The sequence below is a fragment of the Chenopodium album genome, chromosome 12, assembly GCF_948465745.1.
Source record: "Chenopodium album chromosome 12, dcCheAlbu1.1, whole genome shotgun sequence".
Taxonomy (NCBI): Eukaryota; Viridiplantae; Streptophyta; class Magnoliopsida; order Caryophyllales; family Amaranthaceae; genus Chenopodium; species Chenopodium album.
This window is the reverse complement of record NC_137845.1, coordinates 2,250,393-2,275,196: the sequence shown is the minus strand read 5'-3', so window position 1 is coordinate 2,275,196 and position 24,804 is coordinate 2,250,393. Positions and strand designations below refer to the sequence as shown.

The 24,804-nt window shown below is 33.9% G+C and overlaps 5 protein-coding genes across 7 annotated transcripts; 2 read left to right on the top strand and 3 right to left on the bottom strand.

The window, feature by feature from the left end:
* The first annotated feature begins 847 nt into the window (after positions 1-847).
* On the top strand, positions 848-3,384 carry LOC145571576 (ubiquitin-conjugating enzyme E2 7-like). The gene is made up of 6 exons (XM_081630608.1): positions 848-1,005; positions 1,113-1,215; positions 1,725-1,822; positions 2,118-2,218; positions 2,739-2,816; positions 3,088-3,384. The coding sequence occupies exons 1-6, from the start codon at positions 957-959 to the stop codon at positions 3,163-3,165; spliced, it is 507 nt and encodes a 168-aa protein (XP_081486734.1). The 5' UTR covers positions 848-956; the 3' UTR covers positions 3,166-3,384.
* Positions 3,385-3,830: 446 nt separating this feature from the next.
* LOC145571574 (jasmonate-induced protein homolog) lies at positions 3,831-5,051 on the bottom strand. 2 transcript variants are annotated; one of them, XM_081630606.1, is made up of 3 exons: positions 4,903-5,051; positions 4,368-4,759; positions 3,831-4,128 (listed from the first exon to the last, which is right to left on the bottom strand). In XM_081630606.1, the coding sequence occupies exons 2-3, from the start codon at positions 4,746-4,748 to the stop codon at positions 3,943-3,945; spliced, it is 567 nt and encodes a 188-aa protein (XP_081486732.1). In that variant the 5' UTR covers positions 4,749-4,759; positions 4,903-5,051; the 3' UTR covers positions 3,831-3,942. The 2 variants fall into 2 exon arrangements, with proteins under 2 accessions (XP_081486732.1, XP_081486733.1); XM_081630607.1 differs by having other exon boundaries at positions 4,861-5,002.
* Positions 5,052-6,128: 1,077 nt separating this feature from the next.
* LOC145571573 (uncharacterized) lies at positions 6,129-7,236 on the bottom strand. The gene is made up of 3 exons (XM_081630605.1): positions 7,112-7,236; positions 6,441-6,603; positions 6,129-6,265 (listed from the first exon to the last, which is right to left on the bottom strand). The coding sequence occupies exons 1-3, from the start codon at positions 7,234-7,236 to the stop codon at positions 6,131-6,133; spliced, it is 423 nt and encodes a 140-aa protein (XP_081486731.1). The 3' UTR covers positions 6,129-6,130.
* Positions 7,237-12,659: 5,423 nt separating this feature from the next.
* On the top strand, positions 12,660-18,329 carry LOC145571572 (phosphatidylinositol/phosphatidylcholine transfer protein SFH8-like). 2 transcript variants are annotated; one of them, XM_081630603.1, is made up of 7 exons: positions 12,660-12,765; positions 14,334-14,935; positions 15,111-15,262; positions 15,472-15,567; positions 15,995-16,251; positions 17,099-17,319; positions 17,414-18,329. In XM_081630603.1, exons 2-7 carry the CDS (start codon positions 14,600-14,602, stop codon positions 17,777-17,779), a joined length of 1,428 nt encoding a protein of 475 aa, XP_081486729.1. In that variant the 5' UTR covers positions 12,660-12,765; positions 14,334-14,599; the 3' UTR covers positions 17,780-18,329. The 2 variants fall into 2 exon arrangements, with proteins under 2 accessions (XP_081486729.1, XP_081486730.1); XM_081630604.1 differs by lacking the exon at positions 12,660-12,765 and adding an exon at positions 13,493-14,004.
* A 161-nt stretch (positions 18,330-18,490) lies between these two features.
* Positions 18,491-19,321, bottom strand: LOC145572771 (protein FAR1-RELATED SEQUENCE 8-like). The gene has a single exon (XM_081631739.1). The coding sequence runs from the start codon at positions 19,319-19,321 to the stop codon at positions 18,491-18,493; it is 831 nt and encodes a 276-aa protein (XP_081487865.1).
* Positions 19,322-24,804: the final 5,483 nt, after the last annotated feature.

Below are 24,804 nucleotides of genomic sequence, written 5' to 3'. Positions count from 1 at the left end.
AGCTGGCTTTTAAGCCAAAATGAAAAAGCTACTTGGAGTAGCTTTTGGCTTTTGGCTTTCTAAGTTACTAATAACATCCAACAGCCAATTTTACCAAACATGTTTACGGACTAATAAAAAGTCAAACAGCCAACAAAAAAGCCAATACAAACAGCCAGTCAAACCAGCTAATCAAACCAGCCGACAGCCGACAGCTAACAGCCAACAGCCAATTGCCAAACAAGGCCAATACCCCAAAATTGTACATAAAAATTAACAGAGGTAGTATAATAATTTAAAAATTAAACGTAGTAGATTATTAATTGTACAACCTTTCTTTTGTTACTTGTTGCACTTGATATTTTTAGTCATGAACCAAGCGACCAAGCGACTATTCATCGAATTGAGCTTTTCTTCAAAAAAAGGCAATGAAAGTTACTAATTGATATCACCAACTTGGCCCCACACGTGCCGACACTTGGGCAATTGGACCCTATTTTTTGAAGGATGCCATCTTTTTTTTTTTTTTTTGAAAGATCGAAGGATGCCATCTAATTAAGTTAATTGGCCAGTTGCGTTTTAGTGTTTCCTTTTTTGAATGTAAGTTGAATAGATTTTAGGGTAACCTACTAATTATTCCTAAGTTACCAGATTAAGTCCGACTACGTATCTACGAGTAAATTATAATTCCATTTATCAATTGAATAATCCAATTTGAGTCGCATTAGATAATCCAACTTGAGTCGCACTAGTTTTAATACATATCTCTAACGAGTAATCTACTACACCGAGGGGAAAGTATTCGGTAATTTCCTTAAATCACTTCATTATTTAATAATTTTAGACAAGAAGAATCATAAGCTTAAAAAAGTATAAATATAAGCAGCTAAGAACCCAAACTCATAATTCTGTACTATCGCCGTCATCACTATTGAAAAAAAAAAAGGTCCAAATTCGAAAAACTTTCTCTCTCCTTCATGGGTTCACCTTCTCAGGCTTCTCTCCTCCTCCAAAAGCAGCTTAAAGGTATCAATTGATTCGACAAAATAAAAGCTAATTTCTTCAATTATTCTGTTGAATTTGTATATTTCTGAATTTTTAAGCGATTTTATTTTTGTTTGGTGATTTTTCAGATCTTTGCAAACATCCAGTTGATGGGTTTTCAGCAGGTTTATCAGAGGAGAACAATTTGTTTGAATGGAGTGTAACTATTATCGGTCCTCCTGATACTATGTAGTAAGATTTTTACTCTTATTAATTTTATTTATTTTCTGAATTGATTTTGTTGAATTTCAATTTCTGATTTCATGTATGATTTATTTATTTTTATTATTATTATTTTTTTATTGTTGATTACGAGTATTGGGGATTTTTAAACGATCACCTTTTCCCACCTAACCAAAAAAAAAAAAAAAAAAAAAAAAAAAAACTGTAAAATAGAATTGTGTGAGAATATAATCTTGCCTTTAATTTCACGCAATGTTTAATTGGGAGATTTATGATTGTTAATAATAGGTATACTAAATTGGCTGCTAGTATTGTTCATATCTAAAATTAAAATGGACTGATATTGTGATTTTAGGTTGTTTTTTTTGAAACCTGATTTTAGGTTGTTGATTGAGTTCCTTTTTTCCTGTGTTACATATCTGGTATTATATGCAGTGAATTATCAAATACTTTGTATTAGCATGTTCATGCTGAGAAATAATAGTTAATAACATTGTCAAAACTTGTATTGTATACAGTGAAGGAGGATTTTTCAATGCCATAATGAAATTTCCGAAGAATTATCCCAACAGCCCGCCATCAGTAACATTTACATCCGAAATGTGGCATCCCAATGGTAAAATACTTAAATTCAATCATTAACTGCTGTATATGATCTTATGAAAGATGATAACTTTAATTGGATGTCTTAAATTTTTGCAATTAGTTTAAACTCTACTAGAATCATAGCTTTAGAAAAGCTTGTTGCTAATGGTATAATCCAATTATAAACTCTATGATGTTAAGAAAGATGACAAATTTTATTGGATGTTGTGAATTTTGCAATGAGTTTGAACTCTATTTGATGAGTTGATTCAGATGGCTTTTAGAAAAGCTTGTTGCTAATAATGTCTTTTTGCTGAATATCACAGTGTATAGTGATGGAAAAGTTTGCATATCGATACTTCATCCTCCTGGTGATGACCCGAATGGATACGAGCTTTCAAGTGAACGATGGACTCCTGTCCATACGGTATTATCCTTAACTTTTTTTTTCTCTTTGCTATTGCATAGTTTTAAACAAGTTATTTAAAATCAAAATATCATGTAGAAGGATTCAACTTTATTATGCTTCTATCTGCAAGTAATTCTTATTCTTATAAGTGTCCTGATTCTCCTGAATTAAATTACAAGGATTCAACTTTTAAAATTTTAATCTGCAAGTAATCCTTATTCTTATAAGCTGTGTAAGTGGTTTGTCCTAGTTGCAAGGAGTCAACTTTATAATGTTTCACTATGCAAGTTCGTTCATTAATGGTGAAAGTAATTTGTAAGCAATTTTAGCATCACCGAGTTGGTTACTAATTCAATCTTCTAAATGTACACATGCATCTGTACATTATTTATACAAGATTTCCTCCCTGAGTGAGTTAATTTGGCTTTGTGTGAGAAATTCCATCTACGTTTTTCACTTTTTGACAACAAAAGAATTCTTTGATATCATACTTTTTTTGGATTTCATATTGCTTACACTTCATATGCTTCTTTAACAGGTTGAAAGTATACTTCTTAGTATCATATCGATGCTTGCTAGTCCTAATGACGAATCACCAGCCAATGTTGAAGCTGCAGTAAGCCCTACTGCCTTTTCTGTTACTTTTATGGCTTGATTAAGTGAAAATTCCTTACTGCATGGCCTTGCTGTTTGAGTTTCGCCTGTATCATAATCTATGATAACTATTTATCCAGATCATGTAACAAGCTCTTAATTTAATTTAACAATGATTTTCCTTTGATCTAATTTGTTTTTGGGAATTTGATGCTGCATTTACATTTTTGATATTGATGAGAACACAGCTCAATGCAAGAAGCTAAATGTAATCTTGTTATACATACTTGCAGAAGCAATGGAGGGACGATAGAAATGGTTTCAGGAAAAGGGTCAGCCGTTGCATAAGGCTGTCTCAAGAGATGTTATGATCTTCTGATCCTCCAAAGATCAACTGAAAAATCACATTTATTTTCTGTCCTGTCTTTTCTCTTTAATATCTATTCTTTGTCCTAAAGCTTAGGAGTTTGCTTTCCCAGTACAAACAAGGGATGATTCTTTTTCATAATAGTTTATTTGTAGCCCTTTTACTTGTATTTATGAATACATTGCATATCAAATTAATGATATCAGGCTCATTCTAATTGTTAGTTCATAATGGTGGCTTATAGTTTCCACTCAAACAAGATCTTTCCAATTCTTATATTTCTTGGTGTTTCTGCATGATGAGTTAACCCATTAAGGTAGGGATGTGTTCAGATCTTCAAACAAATAGAGCCTTCCGTCGTGGTTCTGTATGTCTGTATGTGGTTGATACATTATTGTGAAGCTCTCTCTTGGATATCTCTGAGCAAAACCAAAACTAATGAATTACTCTACCCATTAGCAATCGCCTGTATAAAAACTCAACGTGTTTGGGTTGTATGTGGTCAGATTCTTCTTTGATGTGTACACTGTATGTTAAGAAAGGCCATCATAAGAAGTTACCGATCTTCATAGTAAATAGGCGATGAAGTAACGTAGTTCATAATAGTTTGCAATAACATCAAGATCATCTTCGTTATTACTTATTTGTTGATATCAACTACATACGAAGTCTATATAAACAGAGCCTTTATTTATATAGTTCAAGGTCTACTCTTGAACATGGCTCTGGACTAATAACAGCATACAGTTACACCATCAACAAGATTTAACATTCTAGACAGTCATCCATTGAGGAACATAGCACCAAGTTTAACCTTTTTGCCATCACTATTAAGCTCTGCAATGGAATTGCATCTTGTGGATGCGTCTTCATAAACACTCGTGTTGCCCGATGCTTCCAGTTTTCTTTCTATTTCATACCAATCTATAACGTTATAGTTTTCTTTTGGCCCATCTTCTACGTATACCTACAAACAATCCATAGAAATTCGAGTTAAAGCTTCAAATTCAGTTCAATCATACGTATTGCCTCCACTGGGCTTTAAAAATATGAATTGTAATCTCGTCGTATATGTGATATACTAACCTTTGTGACTTTACTAATCTTGACATTACCTTTGCACATCTTTAGGGACTCCTCTCTATGACAATTAACCTATATTAGAACGTTTTAGCTTAATCTATAGCATGGAAGTTAAAAACATACCTTGTTAGGCTCATCGCCGAAGGGTACATACCAAGCCAAGAGCCATGCACAATTGACACTAGCATACACCACGGAAGCCTTGGAGCCTTTTAAAGGAGCTCCATAGTGTACAAACTTCGCCGTCCCTCCTATTGGAATTTCTGCTGGAAACTCAGCTCGAAAGCTTACTTGACCACTCCAATCATGTTTACTATGAATATGTAATCGGCTTCCCTTGGTTATGTTTAATATGCAACCAGCAATTTGAAGTTGCATTTTCTCAACGTTAGGATTGTCTGAGAGTAGAATTTTCTCTGCCTCTTTCATCATCTGCTCCACAACTGCTCTGTCCTCATTTTGCAGTATTGATGTTGAAGCTGGTAGCTGTTGAGAGGAAGCCATAATACCCTACTCTGTATGATCAATCAAATAATTAATCATCACAAAAAATGAAAATTAGTACCCTTTGAAATTTCATGCAATGCATTAAAACGAAGTTTATATTGAAATCTACATGTTTATAACAATGTCGAGAGAAATTGAGGAGGAAAAATACTTGAGTATGTTTAGATGTTGTGATTGACTGCTATAGACCTCCCTAGCAATTAGGTATTTTTCTTATTTCTTCGAGATATTAGATAAAACTGGAACGATACAGAAAAACAGTGCGTATTGTAAACGCAATATACAAGAAATGTGACATAAGAATATTGCAATCGAATCCGAAGTTTTAGGTTCTTGTCATAGCATAAGAATGTTTTCATAGATAAAAGTGACACTACCTACCAAGTGCAATAAAGAGAAGGTACCAAGAAATTGGGCATAAAGTGGTGAAATGCATTCCTGTGATTCTGTTTCAAAGATACATCAGTGAACTACTATTCTTGGCTGTTATTGAGTAACTAGTTATACACTTGTACTGATTCTCCTGTCAATTTGTAGGTCCGATTTATATGATCGACATAGGGAATAATATACTACTATGTATATTTTCCTTTTTCTTCATTTGATAAATGGAATCTGCAATTGTCATACTTATATATGTACACAAGCCAAAGTGTTTAATTTGCTAGTTTTCTTATTAGCTTAGATTTATCAACAAACCAAATTCAAAACAAAAACCAAGAAACCAAAATTCCCTAGTACATGGATATATATAAAAGAGCACCTCCAAAAAATACATCACATGTGAAAATAATAGTCATGCATACTAATTTATTACGTTCATATTATTTTTTTTTTTAAAACCCCATTTTCATATGAAGTGATCATAAATAAAAGGTATAATTTAGTGACTTCAAATGAATCAAGTTAAAACTTTTCACGGTAAAAAAGATTAACTACCAACCCTTCAAAATGGAAGAGCAAAGGAGAAGCGAGCATCAACCATCTAAGTGAAAGGAATATATATACATCTACGACTCTTATATAACTCCATAAGAGGCCGGATAATCGGATATGTACCATTAGTCCGTTAATTACCAATACATACAAGGAAGTACATACGTACGAGTATACAATTATACGAGTATACAATTATTTTTAATTTTTAGCTATTACATAACCAAACAAAGGATTGCAATATGGCATACAACGATACATGTACATTTATTCTCAAGGCAGTAAATTTTTGCGGTTGCGGTTTACCGTACCGCTACATGAACTAACACAATATATGTAATCTATCTAACGTTGTTTAGGGGGAGTGACATTGATACATGTACATTTATTTATTCTCAACGTAGTAGATTCTTGTGGTTCGTCGTACTAAATAGACCATCTATCTAATGTTTTGGGGGAGTGACATTGCTGCCAAGCCTAACAACCATGCCATCGATATCACGAACGTATCCAACCTTCTGGTTCCATTCCTTTTGTTCAGGTGGACTCACTGCTTCTGCGCCGTTCTCCAAAGCCCTCTGTTCAAAAACAATAACATGTGTTGGAAAAAAAAAAAATTCTACTATTTCCGTTTCTTATTTATGTGCAACAAATGAGTATTATTTGTGAAACATAAAATATTTTTAGGAAAATAAAAACAAAGGCAACATTCAATTGTGATGCCTCATTAGGAGGATATACTATGATACATACCTTGTAAGCAGCATCCACATCAGCGTAATCAAAGCACACCTCGATTGGACCTCGTTCGCGTTTGGATTGAAATGTATGGACCTCACCGGTGACCTCATCGGTCTCATGTTGATGGATTGGGGTGAATGCTATTGTGGTCTGTCCACTCTCCAACTCTCCCCATCTACACATTATACCACAATCAATCAAATTACAATTTAATTTAAAAAATGGCAATCTATTTAAAACACGGAAAGTAATTAGAGTAATGTGTTCGGAGTATTCATTAATTTTAATTCTATTGTTGATGTCGCTTGATTTTTCATACCAGTATACCACTGATGAATTAGTATTACTTTAATTTGACTACTACGACAATTTAATAATAATGGTTCTTATATATATATACCATGTACAACATGATATTCCATATTCGTGATAGGATATAATCGGGTAATAATAAAAATTGTCTCGACAAATCTACTCCCATAACATAATAACAGTACATCTGTCATTTGTAACAATTAATATTAAGACTACGTAAATGATAACATGATACTCAACAGTCGATATATATTTATCGATCTCACTTTTTTTTTTTATAAGACCACCATGGGAAATTAATTTATTAAATCAAACTTCGTCAAAGTTTGTAGACACAAAAGCCTATTTTCTTAAAGCGATGATTTTACCTGCGAGAATTGTCTAAACGGCGAATGTTGATACCAAAAGCTTTGGAATAAAATGCAACGGCTTTTTCAACGTCTTTCACATACAAAACTGTATAAGCATACGCTGGGTTCAACTTTGAAGCCATTTTTCTCCCCCCAAATTTGAGTTGATTTGATTGAGTTTATGAAATATTATGAAAGACCCAATTTTTTTTATATTTATGATTGTAATTTCATCGGTTTATAACTTTGTTCTTGCCATGCAATTTTTTGCATTTATCCTCAATTCCAACACGTGTTGGGTGCATGAGCAAGGTGTGAGAGGTATGGAGATGCCACCCGTATGCATGCACTCGTTAATCTAATTTTGTTTTTAATTTTTTTTTTTTTTTTTTTTTTTGGATAGGAATAAAATTGTTGATTTCAGATACTATATTAAAACAATAAAACATCGATTTATTTATTAATTAACAGATGTTTGGCTCGGAAGATCATAAATTAATCATTCTATATATATGGTTGAATTAATATAACACCTCACTACTACAAAAACAATCAAAGAGACCCGTTCAAATCTGCCTTAGAGACCACTCTTGGACGGGTCTCTAGCTAAGGGGTCTGTTTGATAAAGAGATCCGTCCAAATGTGGGGGTCTGTTTGAAAAAAGAAAAGACCCGTTAATTGAGAAATGAGGTATGTTATGTTGATAAAGTGAGGAAAAACTAAGCATTGAAAGAAACCCGTTAATAGAGAAATGGGGTCACTTTGTTAAATGAAAGAGACCCGTTGTTAGAGAAATTGGGTCTGTTTGTAAAGTAAAAGAGACCCGTCATTAAAGATAAGGGGTCTCTCACATATTTGGTTTTTAAAATAATAAAAATAGATTATATTACGTATTTGTGTTTGGAGCACAGTTTTTTAATTTAAAATTTGAAATTTTGTGCTCAATTCAAAATTGGCGGAACTGTAAATAAAAAAAATGTAACAATCATTAACTAATTAAAATTTTAATTACAAAATTGTTGAAATCTACAAGTATAAACTAATTAAAATTTCAATTACAAACTACTTGAAATTTACAAGTATAAACTAAGTAAAATTGAAATCTACTAATTTGGTTAAACTACTTTAATCAAAATAAACAAGTAAAGCATGAACTAATAAATTGTTGGTGGGGTTTTTTAATATGCCCAATTTGTAGTCCTCAAAGCTGAATAACACCAAACTCATCATTGTAATCTGCAATGCAAGATCAATTAAGAATCAGTATATTCATACAAATATATAATGAAACAAATGCAACCCGATTCTATAGTACATGCTTACCAAATTTTTGTCACCAAACATTTTTCCAAGGTGTGTAGGTACATCATTAATTAAAAAGAATCACTCGATAATGAAAATAATTAAGCAAAAAAAAAAAAATGCAACTTAAAAATGCATAATCCTTCACTTTATCTCCCATTCTTACTTTTCCCATATTAATTAACCTTTTCATGTATCAAATGTTCAACCAAAGAATTATAATTATAAAAATTTCCAAATTTCAGGAAGGGCACGAAAGAGCAATTAAAACATGGAATAAGGTCATTAGTAAAAAAATGAATTAAACATATATATATATATAAGCAAACGCTAGATCTCCTCTAACCAAATTCATGTTCACCATTGAAAGCCTAATCTAACATTTTACTCCAATGAAAAAAATGCAATAAACAACCAAAACAAGTATGAGTTTCAGTGAGTAAATTAGCAAATAAATAATAATAAAAAAATTAAAATGAAATAGTAAATACGAAAAATTAGCTATTGTTATGTACCGCTGCCGCTTGAATCAGTGTTGACACAATTGTTTTAGATCTAAGACGACTCAAATTTTTTAGATTGGTTGAAACCCTTGCTATTGCATGCCGATATGAGTGCAACAGCCACACCGCGCTTTCCATTTCCCAAATGTCTGGACCTTTTCTTGAAAAATTTCGGATCTTGAACAGATCTTCATTCCAAGAGAGCGGAGAAGAGACACTCTCTGGCAGAAGTAGGTTACAGGATGAAGTCGGTGATAATAATGAAGGAATAAATTTTTTGAATGTGAAATTAGTGAAGATGATAGAATAATGAGGATAATTTCAATTTTATGCTCGTAGTGTGGCTGTTTATCCACATCTTAGTGAGGATAAACAATGAAATCATGTGATGATAATTATGTCTGTTACCTACGAGCTTAGTGTGTTTATTAAAATTGGTGAAGATGATAGAATAATGGGCTTTAGAGAAGAAGGGCGGTGATAAATGCTCACCAAAGGGAGTAGAGGAAAATGGCTCAAAAGATTGATCCACAAGCATTAAAGTAGGTAAGAGACCCGTTTAGTCTGACACCGGATCAGTTATCTATCTATTATTTTTTGCCTAAAAAAAGTAGTGGACTCTAGCTTATTTAAGAGACCCGTTAGGTTTAGTAGCGGGTCTCTTATTTCTCCTCTAACTAAAGTGGTGGGGCCTATTACACATAAGAGACCCGTTATCTTTAATATTAGGTCTTTTATATCGAACAGACCTCTTATCAAGATAACGGGTCTTTTATTAGGGGTCATTTTTCCAGATTTTGTAGTAGTGCCTTCTAGCTACATTTGTAAGGTTCTAGTTGATAAAATTTTAACGGTTTATGTCTTAGCTCTAAAAATATCCAATATTTTCGTATTTCATATTGTAAATCGGTAAAAATAAAGCAAGTTAGGCGCGTGTGGATCCTATTACCTTCTATCTCTCTTCCTTCGTCATTTCATTTTCTTCTTTCAGTTTCTCTCTCTACTCTTATCTTCCACCTCTCTCTTCCTTTACCAGTTAATTCTCTTTGTCATTGATCGAGTGTTTTAAAGGTTTGCTCACAATTTTATCATTTTTATTGATATTTGTTATTTAAATGTTACTATTAAGTCAGATATAGTTTGTATTTTTTTTTTCTTTTTTTTTCTTTTTTTTGTGTATGTTCTTTCTTAGTTTGATTTAATTTAATTCCTGATTTTTTTTAAAAAAAAAAAATTCAAATCAATCGATTTCGTCATTTTCTAGTAGAATTGCAAATTGATACTTAGTAAAAACAATGAGGAAGAAGACGATCAAATTGCAATTGCTATTTTTTTTTTGGAATTTTAATTATTTTCGTCATTTTTCAGTAGATTTGCAAAATGTTCAAATTTATACTGTATGGTTTTTTTTTTTCTCAGTTTTTGATTAAAATGGTAAGGTTAAAACTACGAAGAAGATAATTGCTCCTTTTGCTATTCAAACAAAGAAATAGATGAATATATGGGTCACTTTTATGCATAAAAAGGGTAACGTTTTTGCATACAAAGGATAACAACGTTTTTGGGGAAAAACACCATCATAGTAATACTATGTTTCATATGGGTCACTTTTATGCATAAAAAGGGTAACATTTGTGCATATAAAAGATAGCGTTTTTGTATACAAAGGATAACAACATTTTTGGAGAAAAACACAATCATAGTAATACTATATTTTATATGGGTCACTTTTATGCATAAAAAGGGTAATATTTGTGCATATAAAGGGTAACGTTTTTGCATACAAAGGATAACAACATTTTTGGGGAAAAACACAATCATAGTAATACTATGTTTTATATGGGTGACTTTTATGTATAAAAAAGGTAACATTTGTGCATATAAAGGGCAATATTTTTGCATATAAAAGGTACATTATCACTACAAAATATGCACATGACATTCATTGCTATCAACAAGTACATTATCATCAATTAAGTACAAGGTTACCTTCGGTTGAATCTAAGTTGCCACATTCTATTGTTTGAGCAACTACAGGATTCGTGTTTGTACTTTCTCTATCCTCTTTCATTAATGTCGCTTGAATTTGTTTTTCCCCAAACATGTTATCATCATAAACTCGAGCAACTTCTTTATTGTCATCTACAAAATCCTCCATTGATGATCGAAGCTCCAAGGTAATCGTTTTCGCGTTTTTTCTTTGCCTTTTCTCACTTTCTCTCTCCTTTACTGTTGCTCTACAATTTCTAAATTCAAGATCCGAGTTTCCACATCTTTTTTTTTTATGAAAATTAAAAAAAATAATAAATAAGCTGGCACGTGTATCGTGTGCGTCGCCGATTTACAATAAATTTATTGTAAAGCGGAGACATGCAAAAGTTTTTGATTTTCATATATGAAGTCGTATTCTACGCATCATTATCTTTTGTATTACTTTTTTATACTGGAAATACCATTTTAAATATCAACTTTCCCACTTTAATACTTTATTGATAATATTTTTCACAAATACAGAAATACTTATGCTTCGTAGTAATCACTACTTCCCCGGAGATTGATCTGAGTAATTTGGTTGTTAATTAATAAGGCAAAAAGGGTCACGAATTACTCCTGAAAACGAAATACATTACGCATAGGACAGCTAGATTGTCGTTACACCTAATTTCTCGGCTAATTATGATGCACTCCATTATAATAAAAAAAATAAATTATTATCTACAAAATTCGCATACGAGAAAAAGGAATCTATGCAATATACTTTAACTTTACTCGTATAAAATGTTTACGTAAAAATTTGGAGTACAATCTCAATAAGTCTCTTATAAAGAAATATATTTTCAATCACTGTAAATTTAAACTTATGATTTACCGAACATGGTATACAAAGACTTCAGTCTTAACCATTAGAATAAGATTTTAATGGTATCTTAATGAAAATCATCATAGTATATGCAAAGTAAATTTAATTTCATGAGATTTATGATAACCATTTATAACTTATTGTTACATATACTCCCTAAATATAGATACTCCTTATTTTTCAATGATTGTCTCATACTTTATTTGATTAAAAAATTATAAAAAAAAAATAAAAAAAAATTCAATTTCAACCTCGGTCCATTCACATCACCTTATTTTTACTGAAATGAAATTATTTTTGAATCTTTTTAAAAGAGGAGGGATAATTAACTTAGTGTTAGGCCCAAGTCATTTACCTTGATGGGTTGCACGCACATCTCACTCCACATTAGTGAGTATGATATTATTAGCTTTGGACCTAGTCGACACAGATTTGTTCAAAATGCCTCATACTATTAGAGCCGAGTGTCACCACAATCGCGAGGTCACACATTTGAGGGAGTTTCCCACGAATATAACGTCCGGATCGCACGCACACTCCACTCCACATTAGTATGATATTGTCTGTTTTGGGTCTAGTCCGCACGAATTTATTTTTGAACACCTTTCCAAAAGGTCTCGTACTATTTGAGTGTGCTTCCACTTATAAGGAGCTCTTTACTTAATCTTACCACATGGGACTTGGGATAAACAACCACAACACTGAGTAATGTGATTTGAATATAGTATCACGCTATCAACTAATGGTATGATACATAAATAATTTTCCAAATTAGCACAATTTGAAACAAATACGGAGTACCACGTATAAAACGACACGTTTTGACGAACGGAGAAATGAAAAAGCCGCGACTTTTTAGATATTTTTTTCGCTATATTTATTCCCTCGTCCTGTCTCTGTTGTTTTTCCAAACATCCTACTTGGTCCTACAAATAATCCGTATTTTTCAATCATTTTCTGAAATCTCCGATCTCTCTGGACTTCTACTTTGAAGCTGCGTTCTTAAGGTAAATTCAATTGTTTCCTTTTCTTTAATTAAAATTTCTCACCTAATCTCGATTTATTGATTAAAAATAATTGTTTGTTGTTGAATATGATCTTGCATTGTTGTCTTAATTTGCATTCGCATACGAATTCGCATTTTTTTTTTTGCATTTTGTTGAGAAATGGATTGTAAGGATTAATTTGTTGCGAATTTTGTCGAAGGAAATTTTTGGTGGAAATTGTGTTAATTTGGAAAAAGTAGTTTAAATCATGATTTCTAAAGCTTTGTTTGGTTCAATATTTAGTAAAGGAAAAGAAGAGAAAGGGAAAAGAAAGGAAAAGAAGGGAAAGGAAGGTGATTTTATTTTCCAATATTTGGTTGATGAAAAGAAATGAAGGGAAGAGAAAGGAAATTACTTTTATTTTTCTCTTTCTAATTTTGGGAGGAAAGGAAAGCCAAAATTTTGTTAAGAGACTTTCCTCCCACTTCCCTTCCCTTCCTTTCCTTTTGATTTTTATGTCATTATTCAACCAAACATGGAAATATGATTAAAACAATTTCCTTTCTTTTCTTTTTCATCCAAATCCCTTCAACCAAAAAGGGCCTAAGGGTTTAGTGATGATTGATTTTCAGTTCGAAATTGCAATTTGAGGTTGAAGTTTTGTGAAGTTTTTTATAGAGGAATGTAATGGAAGCTTTAAATTGTGCTGCTAAAATCTGGAAAATTAGCCTAATTCGATTTCTGGACACTTTGATATATGCGTGAATTTGGATATGGGAGCATATTTTACTAGATATATAGCGGAATTAGGGCTGTACTGTAAGTTTATGATTTGCGTTATAGGATTTCGTTAAGTGGAATATATGTTACTCAAACTCCGATACGTGTGTTGAAATTTCACAATTTTAGCCGAAAATGAAGTGTGTTGAAGAGTCCATTCGATTGCTGGAGTGTCAAGGATCCTCACGGGCACTTGAGGTGTGATGAAGAGTCCGAGTAAAATAAGGAGAAAACTTTTTGTTTAATGTGCAACAAGCAATGCAAGAATTTATGCCTCAAGTTTTTTTTTGTTTAAGTGTTTATTTTCCTACTTCATTATATATCTTACTTTGCAAAACATAGTTTGATCAATATGACATCTGAAATCGTCCCATCTATTCCAATAAGTTTCATAATTCCATGTGGAATAGACCGTGAAGAATTTTCCTCTAGAAAAGCATAGGGTATGAGGAACTGAGATCTGATGACAGTCTCTAGCAGGTGAGCTCAAAACAGAAGACTGAATTAGTTTTAGACAGAGGGTTAGAGATTTGATACTGAGTGCATATTACTAAGTCATTTGTGCTGAGTTTATTCTTTAGCTATTAAGATATATTGTTGGTGCTTGGGAGGTGGGGGGAAGTGGAGGGTTTGGGAAATACTCTCTGATATCTTTATTAATAGAAATGTATACATGCTTTCTAAGATGATCGGACCATCTGAATACAAATTTAAAAGAAGGAATTATTAGGAATTAGATTGGCTACACCTTTTTTGTGTTCATATTGAATCTTAAATATTCTGTTTTTGATGGATAAATGTTGATGCAGCTTCATGTACTATACACTTGTGTAAGATAACGACGAAATCTGCCTCGAGAAAAATTGGAGCTGCAGTAGCAGGTGTCCTGCACACTTTGTTCTTCCGTCCTATTTGGCTATATGTAAGCAGAAAAATGACAAGATTTTGTATCTTAGTGTCATGGATCACTTCTTGAGGCAGAAACACATGGTCCTCTTCGTTTACTTTTCTTACTAGAAGAAAATAGTTTGGAAAACAGTGAATTCTGAGTTGAAAGGTTTCTCAAGCTAAGTAGATGGAGGATCGGCAGAGTGGCTCTGGTCTGAAAAGTAATTCTAAATTGGCTAGTGTTACCTCTCAGAAAATTACAGCCAAGGTTGCTTCCGTTCCAAAGACTTTGACACGGAAGTCTCTTGATCATATTGCTTTTAAAGATCGTGCAGTAAGAGGAGTTGCTGCTGATGTAGGCTTTTTTCTGCTTAAAGTTGCTGTTCTGGAAACTACAAGGAGGTTTTCAAGCGCTAAGTGTCCATTTGCTTGGCGTAGTCTTCAGGCATTCCAAATGCTATGCTATCCACCATTTAAATGGATCAAATGGGCGCCCTTCAAGGGCTTGGTGCATGGTATGCAGGTACTACTTGGTTCTGCCATTCTTTTAAGCTGTGTTCCTTGTTGAAGGTTAATGGTACACAGTTCAGTCTCTTTTCATCATTATGCAGTTTGGTTCATGGTTTCCTTTTTTTTTTTTTTTTTTTTTCCCTTTGAAACCCCCCTTTCTAAGAGATTTTGTAAATAATTATTGTCAGATGTTGTCACGACCATTGTTAGTCCTCTCCATAGCAACAGCTTTCTCTGACAAATCAGATCAGGTGAGCTCTACGGATGATCACCATGATTCTCAGGTACTTGAGAATTTGGATGAAAACTTACCTTCTGTACAGCCCCATGTTGATGTAAGGTAAACCAATAGCATTCACTTTACATTATTGATTTGACCAATTGGTCGTATGAGTTCAGATGAATGACTTTGTTGAAATTTGATGTTGTGTGTCACTAAAATTAGCCCTTTAGCTGTTTCTGGTGCAGGATCCTTTTTATGTGATTGAAAATGTGTCCTTTTGTTACTGTTATGCTACCCGTCATTTATAAGCTGGTATTCTGTTTCAGGAACAATGATGAATCTTCTATTAGTCCATCATCAGAGGATTGGTTGCTAAAACTCTACAAAGAGCTAGAAAATCAAGGGATCAACTTACCAGACAGGTAATCATGTACAAAGGAAACAATAAATAGTATGAAAATTAGAAATATTTAGTGCAAATGTCCTAAATAGTATTTGTTCTATCCTTTTTTTTTTTTTTTTTTTTTTTTTAAATTAAGAACATATCCTAAATACTCCATAATTGCTTGCTGTTAATACTGTTGCTTTTTTATCCTATGATCCTATCTATCCTCCCAATCAAATCAGAGTATTAAAATATTAAGCTTGTATTAAGAACCTGATTAGGAAAGATGAAACCAAAATTACAAATCAGTGCATGTGCTGTTTAATGGTATACTACTACCTATCTTGCTGCTCAATGAAAAGGAAAGTTTATTTTTATTTTTTATTTTTAGTTATGAGAGGGTGGGATAAGAATAAGAATAAGAAGAAATAAATGGCTGAATTTTATGGGATGCAACATTGTAGGATCAATGAGAGTGAGCTACGAAGATTTTACAGCTCTGCCAATGGTGACTTTTCAAGCCTGCTTTCGTCAATTAAGAAGACAATTCGTTGGAGAGAAACATATCACATTCTATCGGAACCGGAACTTAAGGGGTGGTCTGACATAGTCTTCTGGCATGGCTATGATCTGAGACACAGACCTTGCTTGATTGTACGACTTGGTGTAGCTTGCACCAATATGCCAACTCAGGATAGACCTCGAATTGCTCAGGCGATTGGTAAGTCTTTATACCTTGGGAAGGCTTTATTGAATTTTCCATCTTTGCAGATGTAGCACTCAATCTTCATGGAGAACCGTCTTGGAGTTCCCTTGTCTTCTTCTTCTTCTTCTTTTTTATTTATTTTATGTTTTTGTTTATATATTTTTTAATTTTTTTTGTTGGGAGTGTTATGGGGTAGGGGATGAAGGGGAATAAAATGAATTGTATCTTTCATTGACAGAGTATCAATTACCAATTTATCAAATAAGTAGTTGCAGTGTGAGCTCTCTATGATGATTCCTCACAGACCATTTACAGCAAGTCATTAACTTACCTACTTGCTTTCGGAGTTCTTAAATTCATTAACTTACCTACTTGCTTTCGGAGTTCTTAAATTCAGGCCTCTCAATAGGTTTGAAGAAGAGTTAACCCAAAAATTAGGATACATATATTTTCTCTAATGCTTTCTTTTAAATTTGAATTTTATAAGAGGCACTAATTCTACACTTCAACCACAGAATAATTAGATTCAAGTGCTATCCCTTTCCTTTTCAAGCCCTATGGGTTACTTTAACTGCATAGAGGTCATAGACCAACAGCACTAAATTTTCCAGTGTATTCTTGCTCTAAGAACTATACAATGTGTCACTGCATGCCTTGTGTACACGAACACATTTCCTACTGTCAACTGATATGCATGCACTCAACCACACAAGATGAGGCTACCTTTAGTTAGCTTACTAAGCTATGGTGTAAATTTTTTTTAAAAAAACATAAAAAAAAGCTTACTAAGCTATGGAAATTTCTATAGTGTCTTTAGTGAGGAGTTAGGTGCATGCTGAGTGGATATTGGTTGCTGATGCAGTTTCTCAGATGGAGCATGGTATCCTGCATTTGGCTGATCGCGAAAGTCCTGGAATTATGGTAGTGGTAGATTGCAAAGGTTTATCCCCTTATAGACTTCCAGTGCAGATGATAAGATCCTGCTCTCTGCTCTTTCAAGATCACTTTCCACACTGTCTTGGTGGTTTATATGTCATTCGGCTTCCTCCTGTAATTCGGGTGATGGCACAAACTGTTATGAAAGTGAGTTCCTTGCTTTAATACTGTTGGCCATTGTGTCATTTCATTTTTCTTCCTTTGCAGTTTCACTAAGCAGTTGAATATGGATTTCTTTCAGGTTCTAAAACCAGTCACTCAACAAAAGTTGAAATTTTTTGGGGAACAGTACCACGAGATTCTTTTTGAGTTTTTTCAGGAAATTCCAGCGTGTCTTGGTGGTGAATGCAAATGCTCAGTGTGCTCAAGTGCAATTTCCCACAACAATCAGCGCTATCCTTCTATAGAAGTGGCCAGTCAACTGCTTGCAGATGGACTTAATGGTGAAAGTGTTGATCTTGATTTTCTCAGATCTGAAATCGATGTTCGTCATAGCTTTGATCAGGTGCTAAGAACTGGTATGATTGGTTTTCTTATGTTATGTGTGCTTGTTGCTTTGCTTGCGGGATTATATGACTCTGATAGCCGTCCAAACATACTCTTGTGAGACAAGAGTGAGCTTTATGTTTTGGATCTGCCAAGCCGATTCTATTTCTAGAAGATGTCTAATATGCTCATGATTGCTTTCAAATTTCAACCATGAGGCACTGGAGCTTTAGCTTGTTGAACTTTTTGTCAGAAAATCTGGGTTGTATATTATATACTTGTGAGACAGTGAGAGAGACAAATACCGAGGACCCTGGTGAATTAGCGTGGCTTTCATTGTAAATGAAATCCCCTTCCTCTACTCCAAACCTAAGCGGGATCCTCTAGTTGCATAGGGAACATTATTTGAGTGAAATACTCGTATATGTTAAAAGGGGGTTTGTAGGAAGTCCTAAGTTAGCATATCTGACTTTCAGATGATGTTTATATTTTCTGAAGTCTGAACCATTATGATTAGAGGGGTGTATATCATGTATTCATGTGAAGGTGCTGTTTTCATACTTGAATAATTTCACCCTGGAAGAATTAGAGACGGCGGACGTGCCATTTTCATATACTTGTATGAATTACTTTAGTACTTGGAGTATATAGCAGTATATATTTTTATTGAACTTATCTGTGCCTATTTACGAAGTATAATCCCTCTCTTTCATAAAGTCCTCAGTAGAAAGGGAATATACTTCGTATCACTCAAGTTTATAAGAAGTTTGCCTATTGTTGACTCTCACTGTGTGCCACAAGACTTGTTACATTCAACTTATTTTAATCTCTATTACTTATTGAGCGTGCCCAGGTTGATATCACGGACAAAGTTTGCAAAAGGGAGCTCGTACTCATTCGTCAAATACGTCGCATCAAAGCATACAACATCTCCGAAGTGCTCGTATACAGCCCGGCTCTTTGCATCCACCCAAAGCACATCCTTAAGCTGACCTTGTTCATCCAAACGATGAGCATGGTAAAAGTTTTGGGTGTCGGCTTGCATTTTTTCGAAATACCTCATCATAGCTACAGCGTCCCCGCCCTCCATTTTCAATCTTCTCTCCTTGTATACCTCATTTTGCAAATCCTTTACATTCGGCAGTTTGACCTTTTCATGGGATAAGCACCCATGAATTTGAGATATAGGAACTCCCTCCTCATAATAATTCATAAGCCTTTTACGAACCGATGAAGTATAATGCTGCATTCGATACTCTTTCACCAGATTGCCCTTGCCAGGATGGTCGGTATGGTTAAGGTACACAGATCTTATCACCCAATCATCCATGGCCTTCTCCCTCTTCTTCGCCTCCCTTTGCGCCCTCATGTCAGGTAGACCCCAGCATTCACACTTCCAAGTCGTGGCCCTATTCTCTTTGGTTTTCGTATTATATGCACCTTGAACCTTACTAACACCAAATCCATGCTGTTGTGCATATTGTTTAAAATACACCTCAATGTCCTTCCAGCTTTTGAATACTATACCCTCCTTCGGTGGTTCTACTAGGGGCACTGGATTGTTTGTTGACACAACAGTTTCCACGGTCTGCACAATATGGACAGTCTGGATTGGGGAATTATACACTATCTGAGGACTAGAAGGAATTACCCCTGGAGACATTGGATTCAACTTCAATCGCAGTCCTCGTCATCCATATAATCATAATCAGAAGACCCAGGGTATGAGTCCGAACCTATGTCTGGGTCCATCATGTCATCAGCAAGACTAATACAATTTACTTCACTCAGATTTAACATTGAATTATCAGATCCATCATTTTGTTCAGTCAAAGACATCTGAACAAAAACATAGCAGAAAACCACGTTTTAAACACACACCTAATTACTCCATAAAACCTATAATACACTAGCACTTCCAAACAACAACTAATTTCTGATACAAATAGATAGCACATGTACCACTAACCAACTAAATTATCACCTAAATTACAAATAATAAGCCACATTGAGCAGCTTAGTGGAGAATTTTAATCTGTTTTCCAAAATTATCTACCAAAAATAATTCATCACAACACTGTAGCTTGGTTCCCAGGAAAATGAAAATTCGAAACATAACAAGTCAAAAACACGCATTAATTTTCAGATCTTCTCTGTTTTATCGATTTTAAGGCCTTACTTTATACTATCCCACAATTAGTTATACATCTAAGTCACAAACTGGAAATAATTTCTTATAATTAAATTTCATTATGAGCATGGATGTTCATTTTCTGTACTCGTACAAAGGAAGTTGAGAATTTGAATTATAACTCTTGTAGTACACAAACTGAAATTTTGCAGCTCTGGATCTTAAAAAATGGAAAATCAAATACATACCTCAAAAGAAACCACCTATCGCCGTACAAAACCACCAATTGCAATCGGTAATTGCTTAACTCACCCTCAGTTACAGGGGTTAAGCTCGGTTAAAGTAGACGGAAGGAGCAGTAACGGAGTGATAAACGTGTTGGATGTCAGAACTTTTGTGGGCAAAACAATATTTTATTACTCCAGCACGAAAATCAACACACTTTATTTACCATTCTGCCACGTTATAAACAACTCTCGTTATAACAAATATCTAACCTTGGCATGCTCTTACTTATTCTTGTTAGCTTAAACAAATACGGAGTAATACTTTTATCTATATTTGTATATCATAATTGTGTATTAATAAATGGATAGTTTTCAAATAGCTAAAAAAAAATTGTGGCCATTATATTAGATTAAATCTCAACCCTTCATTTACTTTAACTAACACAAACCTTTGATTGGGAATTAAAAATGACTTTTTAGTTTTTTAAAAAAAAATTTGGTTAAAAAAAACAAAAAAAGTTATATCAGTTTCTCCTTCAATACTTTGTTTTGCTTCTCTTTTGTAATCAAACATGAAACATGTTTATATTTAATCTCCAATTGTTTCTCATATCAATGTCCAAGTTTCTTGATCTATTGAATGTTCCATTGATCCTTCCCCTCCTGACCTCCTCAATTCATTTGTTGGGCAAAGCTTAAAGTAAAATATGCATGACCATGAAAACCGTTAATTTCGATTACATCTTCAATGACATACTCATGTTCTTATGATTTTTTTTATTTTTTATTTTTTGAAAAATTTGGATCAACAATTATCTCCATTGTATTTTAATTTGTTATAATCCTTTAAAATCTAAATGAATAGAGAAGAATTCCAAAAGAGAGAGGATCATGGATCAAAATATTGAAGGAGAAAATGAATCAAAGAACATGTTTTTTTTGTCAATTATCCTATATTTTTTTTTAAAAAAAAATGAATAATTATCTAAATCAACAGTTTATATTAAGTCAAAAAAAATTAATGGCTGGAATTTTATCTAATATAATGACTATAATTATATTGTAGCCATTCAAAAGTCATCCTTAATAAATCCTTAAAAAAAACAAATATTTGAAATATACACATGAATATGAATCTATAATACGGTTAAAGTTAGTCAATTCAGTATATTAGATCACACTAGGTGAAGAGGACAAGTTTTTAAAAAGAGGTGAGAATCAAACCACTCTTACAATATTTTAAACTTGATTTATTTGATTCTTGATGTCCCTTGCAACTTTGCAATTGGGAACCCCTTTGACGGGTAAGAATCGAATCACTCTCATATGGGTAGGCTGAAAACCTCTAACTACTCGCTAGGTCAACTTTGATTCTCAATTTTATTTATTTTTTTAAAAAATTGTATTAAATATTATTTTGGAGTATATAGTCCTTATCTTACAATATCTACGCATCTCTTTTCTTTCACAATTTTTTTAATGGGTCATTTGTCAAGAGTTTTCTCATTTAGCTTAGCATTGTAGATCGCCAAAACAATTAAGTGGATTGCATAGCCATGCCAATGATTATCTGACCACTAAAGAGTTTTTTTTTTTTTTTTTTTTTTTTGGGGTAGGAGAATGACCCTGATCGAATTTCAACCCTCGCGGTTTTTTTGGTCCGATATTTACGAGTTCGACACTTTGAGAATGAGGGGGAAAGAGTAAGGGATCTCCACCCTCAAAATGCCTCTAGTGGGAATTGAACTCCCAACCTCAAGGTTGGAAGGTACAGTCTTTTTCACTAGACCAAGCTGAGCTTGGTAGAGTTAGAGTAATGGTTGTTTGTTATGTTGCAATAAAATGAATACACACATTATACATGTATACAAAAATGGCATCTTAAAATGAAGGACACTCAAACACAACATTAATAATAAAAGTATACAAATTAACTTTAAGAAAAAAATACATTGTTAATTGTTTATGAAATTTTTTTTTCCTTGCAACAACTTTTAACTAAGTAATAAATAAGGTTATGCTAAACAAATTGAAGGTGCCAGTTTAAGGCAGTTTTCTGAGAGAAAATACTGTCTTATATAATACTCAAAAAAGTTTTCTCTGCTTGGTTTGTGTTTTGACGTTCAATAATTTCTGAAGGCTTACACCAAGGATCAGGTCAAATCGTGTCCTTGAAATAATGTAACTAACAATAGTACTAAGCAATCACTGCGGCGAATTGCACGAGTTCAATGTGTCAAGGAATATGATTCCTTTCTTTGACATAGTGTTGCATCACTTCAACGAAAAATAAACATGGGAGTCAAAAATTAACGACTAAACACTTGCTAATCTATATTATTCATCTACTTGCTAATTGTTTAAGAATATGCTTTATGAATCAACATATAATTCCTTTTCAAACCTTTTGCTCTCCAAGTTCTTTCTGCCGATCGAGGCGGCAGGATCAGCAGATAAAGAAAATAAAAAGGAGTATTTCTTGTTGAATAGATTAATGTCTTTAGATTAATGAAGGTGCATTTCAATTGTGTCATTGACGAATCAATTGTACTTCCTGTTAAATGTGTTATTCCACTTGCTATACATATCAAGTTATTCTTTAATGTTTACCTCATTAAACTAATAACTCTGGCATGCATGTTAGTTTGTCATTATCTCCCTGATTTCCATATCTTAAAAAGAAAAGCAAAGGTTTCCAATGGTAAAATACTAAAAAGGTTATGAATTGAAGATGAACCCAGCTGGTTTATTTTAAGCAGTTGAATATATTCAGTGGGTCAAAAGTGGATCTTAGGTTGTACTATAATTTATACATATTTTTAGTAGAAATGTGTGTTTGTGTTTGTGTTTATTTGCCCCTTCATTATAGAAATAATTGACTTATAGTAGAAAGATTTTGGCTTTTCGCTTTGTGGCTATTACTTGAATTAGAATTATTATTATTGTTGGTGCAATTTTGTGTGTGGTTTTTCAAACGCATTAGAAGTGTTGGATATGGGTAGGAGCAAATGGCTTAAACGAACGTTACTTAGCTTGATGAGCCTCGTGACTCGTGAGCTTTTCGAGTTCAAAAACGATTTCTATTAAGATTTACCGTAAGAGTCAATTTGTCGATTTAAATTCTTTAAGGCAGTAGCATTCTGTTACCAAAACCTTTGCTTTGAGAGCCTGATCATAAGCATTGCATGCATGAACTCAATAGAAATTCCAATTCAATTGGGTTATTGCAAACTTGTTTACAAAACTATTGAGTCAAGCTTAGGTATGCTTGATCAATTCAATGATGATCTCGTGCTGAAGATGATTTAAACTTTTTCATTTACGAAAAAGAGTTATAATCGGAAAACCCTTGAACCTAGCCCTCGGAAGGCATACTTCTTGATTGTCTTTACGAGCTAGTTAGACTCACTATCACCCCTAAGCTAGTCACTAGCGTACGAGGGTGCGTTCTTAACTTAAAAGGCTTTTTTTTTTTTTTTTAATTGTACTATTATCCTTATTTCGATGGATCACGCCTAAATATTTATGTCAAATTCATATGTCGTCCGATCCCATAACTACTTATATGTGTAGTAAAATTTATACTTCATATTGATTTAGTTTCTCTTTATAATTTACAAATTTCAGATCTTAATGTTAAAGTAAACTTGTTAGAGTTTGTATATATTTGTAAAATATATAGTTTACTTTATTGGGCTTCCAACCCTATTAGGCATTATGTATATATACTCTTTGTGTATAATGAGAAAGCCACGGAATTGATTTCCTTCATGGTATCAGATACTCTTTCGATCCTTTCCTCCTAACCCTAGCCGCACCTTTCTTCTTCTTCTCCAATACTTTTCTTCTTCTTCTAATCTCTTTCTCATGGCAGACACACCTAAGTTTCATCCTGCGCTCACCGTTACTAATGTCAAGTCTTTAATTCCCATTACATTAGACAATGAGCAGAGTTTGTATCATTCTTGGGCTACGTTGTTTACCAATCTTGTTAGGGTTCATGATCTTTATGATCATTTGGTTCCACCAACGGAGGCAACAGCCAAGGCTGCGTCTGATGCGGCTAAGAAGGCTGATCCGATCTTCTGGAAACGATTAGATGCTGTTGTGTTGCACTGGATTTACAACACCATTTCTCCCGATCTTCTCAATGCCGTTCTCAAACGCGAAGACACGGCGGAAGGGGCATGGAAGCGTCTTGAATCTCTGTTCCAGGATAACAAAGCTTCTCGAGCTACCCATCTCGAGGAGGATTTTGCTAATGCTCTATTCGAGGATTTTAACTCGATCGACACTTTTTGCAATCACCTCCAATCTCTGGCGGACAGGTTGGCGGATGTTGAGGCTCCGGTCACTAATGGGCGTCTGGTTTTGCGTCTCACGGGTTCTCTACCTGAGGCGTATAGCGGTACAGTGGACTACATACAAAATCAAGAGCCTTTACCATCATTTGAAAGTTGTCGTTCAAGGTTGAAAATGGCAGAGCGTACTATCAAAGCACGTCTGGCTCGTGAAAATGGTGGTTCTGGGGGCCGTGCCGGGGGTGCCGCTTTGGTTGCGTCTGACTCTTCTCACACCGATTCCTCTTCAAGCAAAAACCGCAACAACAACAACAAAGGAAGGAACAAGAACAATGGGAAGAAAAAGGGGCAGCAGTCAAATGGGTCAAACTCCAGTCAACCGCCACATCAGCAGCCACAGTGGCAGCAGCAGCCACCTCAGCAGGGGCAGTGGCCACAGTGGCAACCGGGGTGGGGTGGATGGACAATTCCACCATGTCCATATCCT

Coding starts and splice junctions, on each gene's coding strand:
- LOC145571576 (XM_081630608.1), top strand. CDS start 957: ATGGGTTCACCTTCTCAGGCTTCTCTCCTCCTCCAAAAGCAGCTTAAA. Junction 1,006..1,112: donor CCTCCAAAAGCAGCTTAAAG/GTATCAATTGAT, acceptor GTGATTTTTCAG/ATCTTTGCAAACATCCAGTT. Junction 2,219..2,738: donor GATGGACTCCTGTCCATACG/GTATTATCCTTA, acceptor CTTCTTTAACAG/GTTGAAAGTATACTTCTTAG.
- LOC145571574 (XM_081630606.1), bottom strand. CDS start 4,748: ATGGCTTCCTCTCAACAGCTACCAGCTTCAACATCAATACTGCAAAAT. Junction 4,129..4,367: donor TCGGCGATGAGCCTAACAAG/GTATGTTTTTAA, acceptor GATTGTTTGTAG/GTATACGTAGAAGATGGGCC.
- LOC145571573 (XM_081630605.1), bottom strand. CDS start 7,236: ATGGCTTCAAAGTTGAACCCAGCGTATGCTTATACAGTTTTGTATGTG. Junction 6,604..7,111: donor CGTTTAGACAATTCTCGCAG/GTAAAATCATCG, acceptor TATAATGTGTAG/ATGGGGAGAGTTGGAGAGTG. Junction 6,266..6,440: donor ATGTGGATGCTGCTTACAAG/GTATGTATCATA, acceptor GTTTTTGAACAG/AGGGCTTTGGAGAACGGCGC.
- LOC145571572 (XM_081630603.1), top strand. CDS start 14,600: ATGGAGGATCGGCAGAGTGGCTCTGGTCTGAAAAGTAATTCTAAATTG. Junction 16,252..17,098: donor TCGAATTGCTCAGGCGATTG/GTAAGTCTTTAT, acceptor TTGCTGATGCAG/TTTCTCAGATGGAGCATGGT. Junction 17,320..17,413: donor TGGCACAAACTGTTATGAAA/GTGAGTTCCTTG, acceptor GATTTCTTTCAG/GTTCTAAAACCAGTCACTCA.
- LOC145572771 (XM_081631739.1), bottom strand. CDS start 19,321: ATGTCTCCAGGGGTAATTCCTTCTAGTCCTCAGATAGTGTATAATTCC.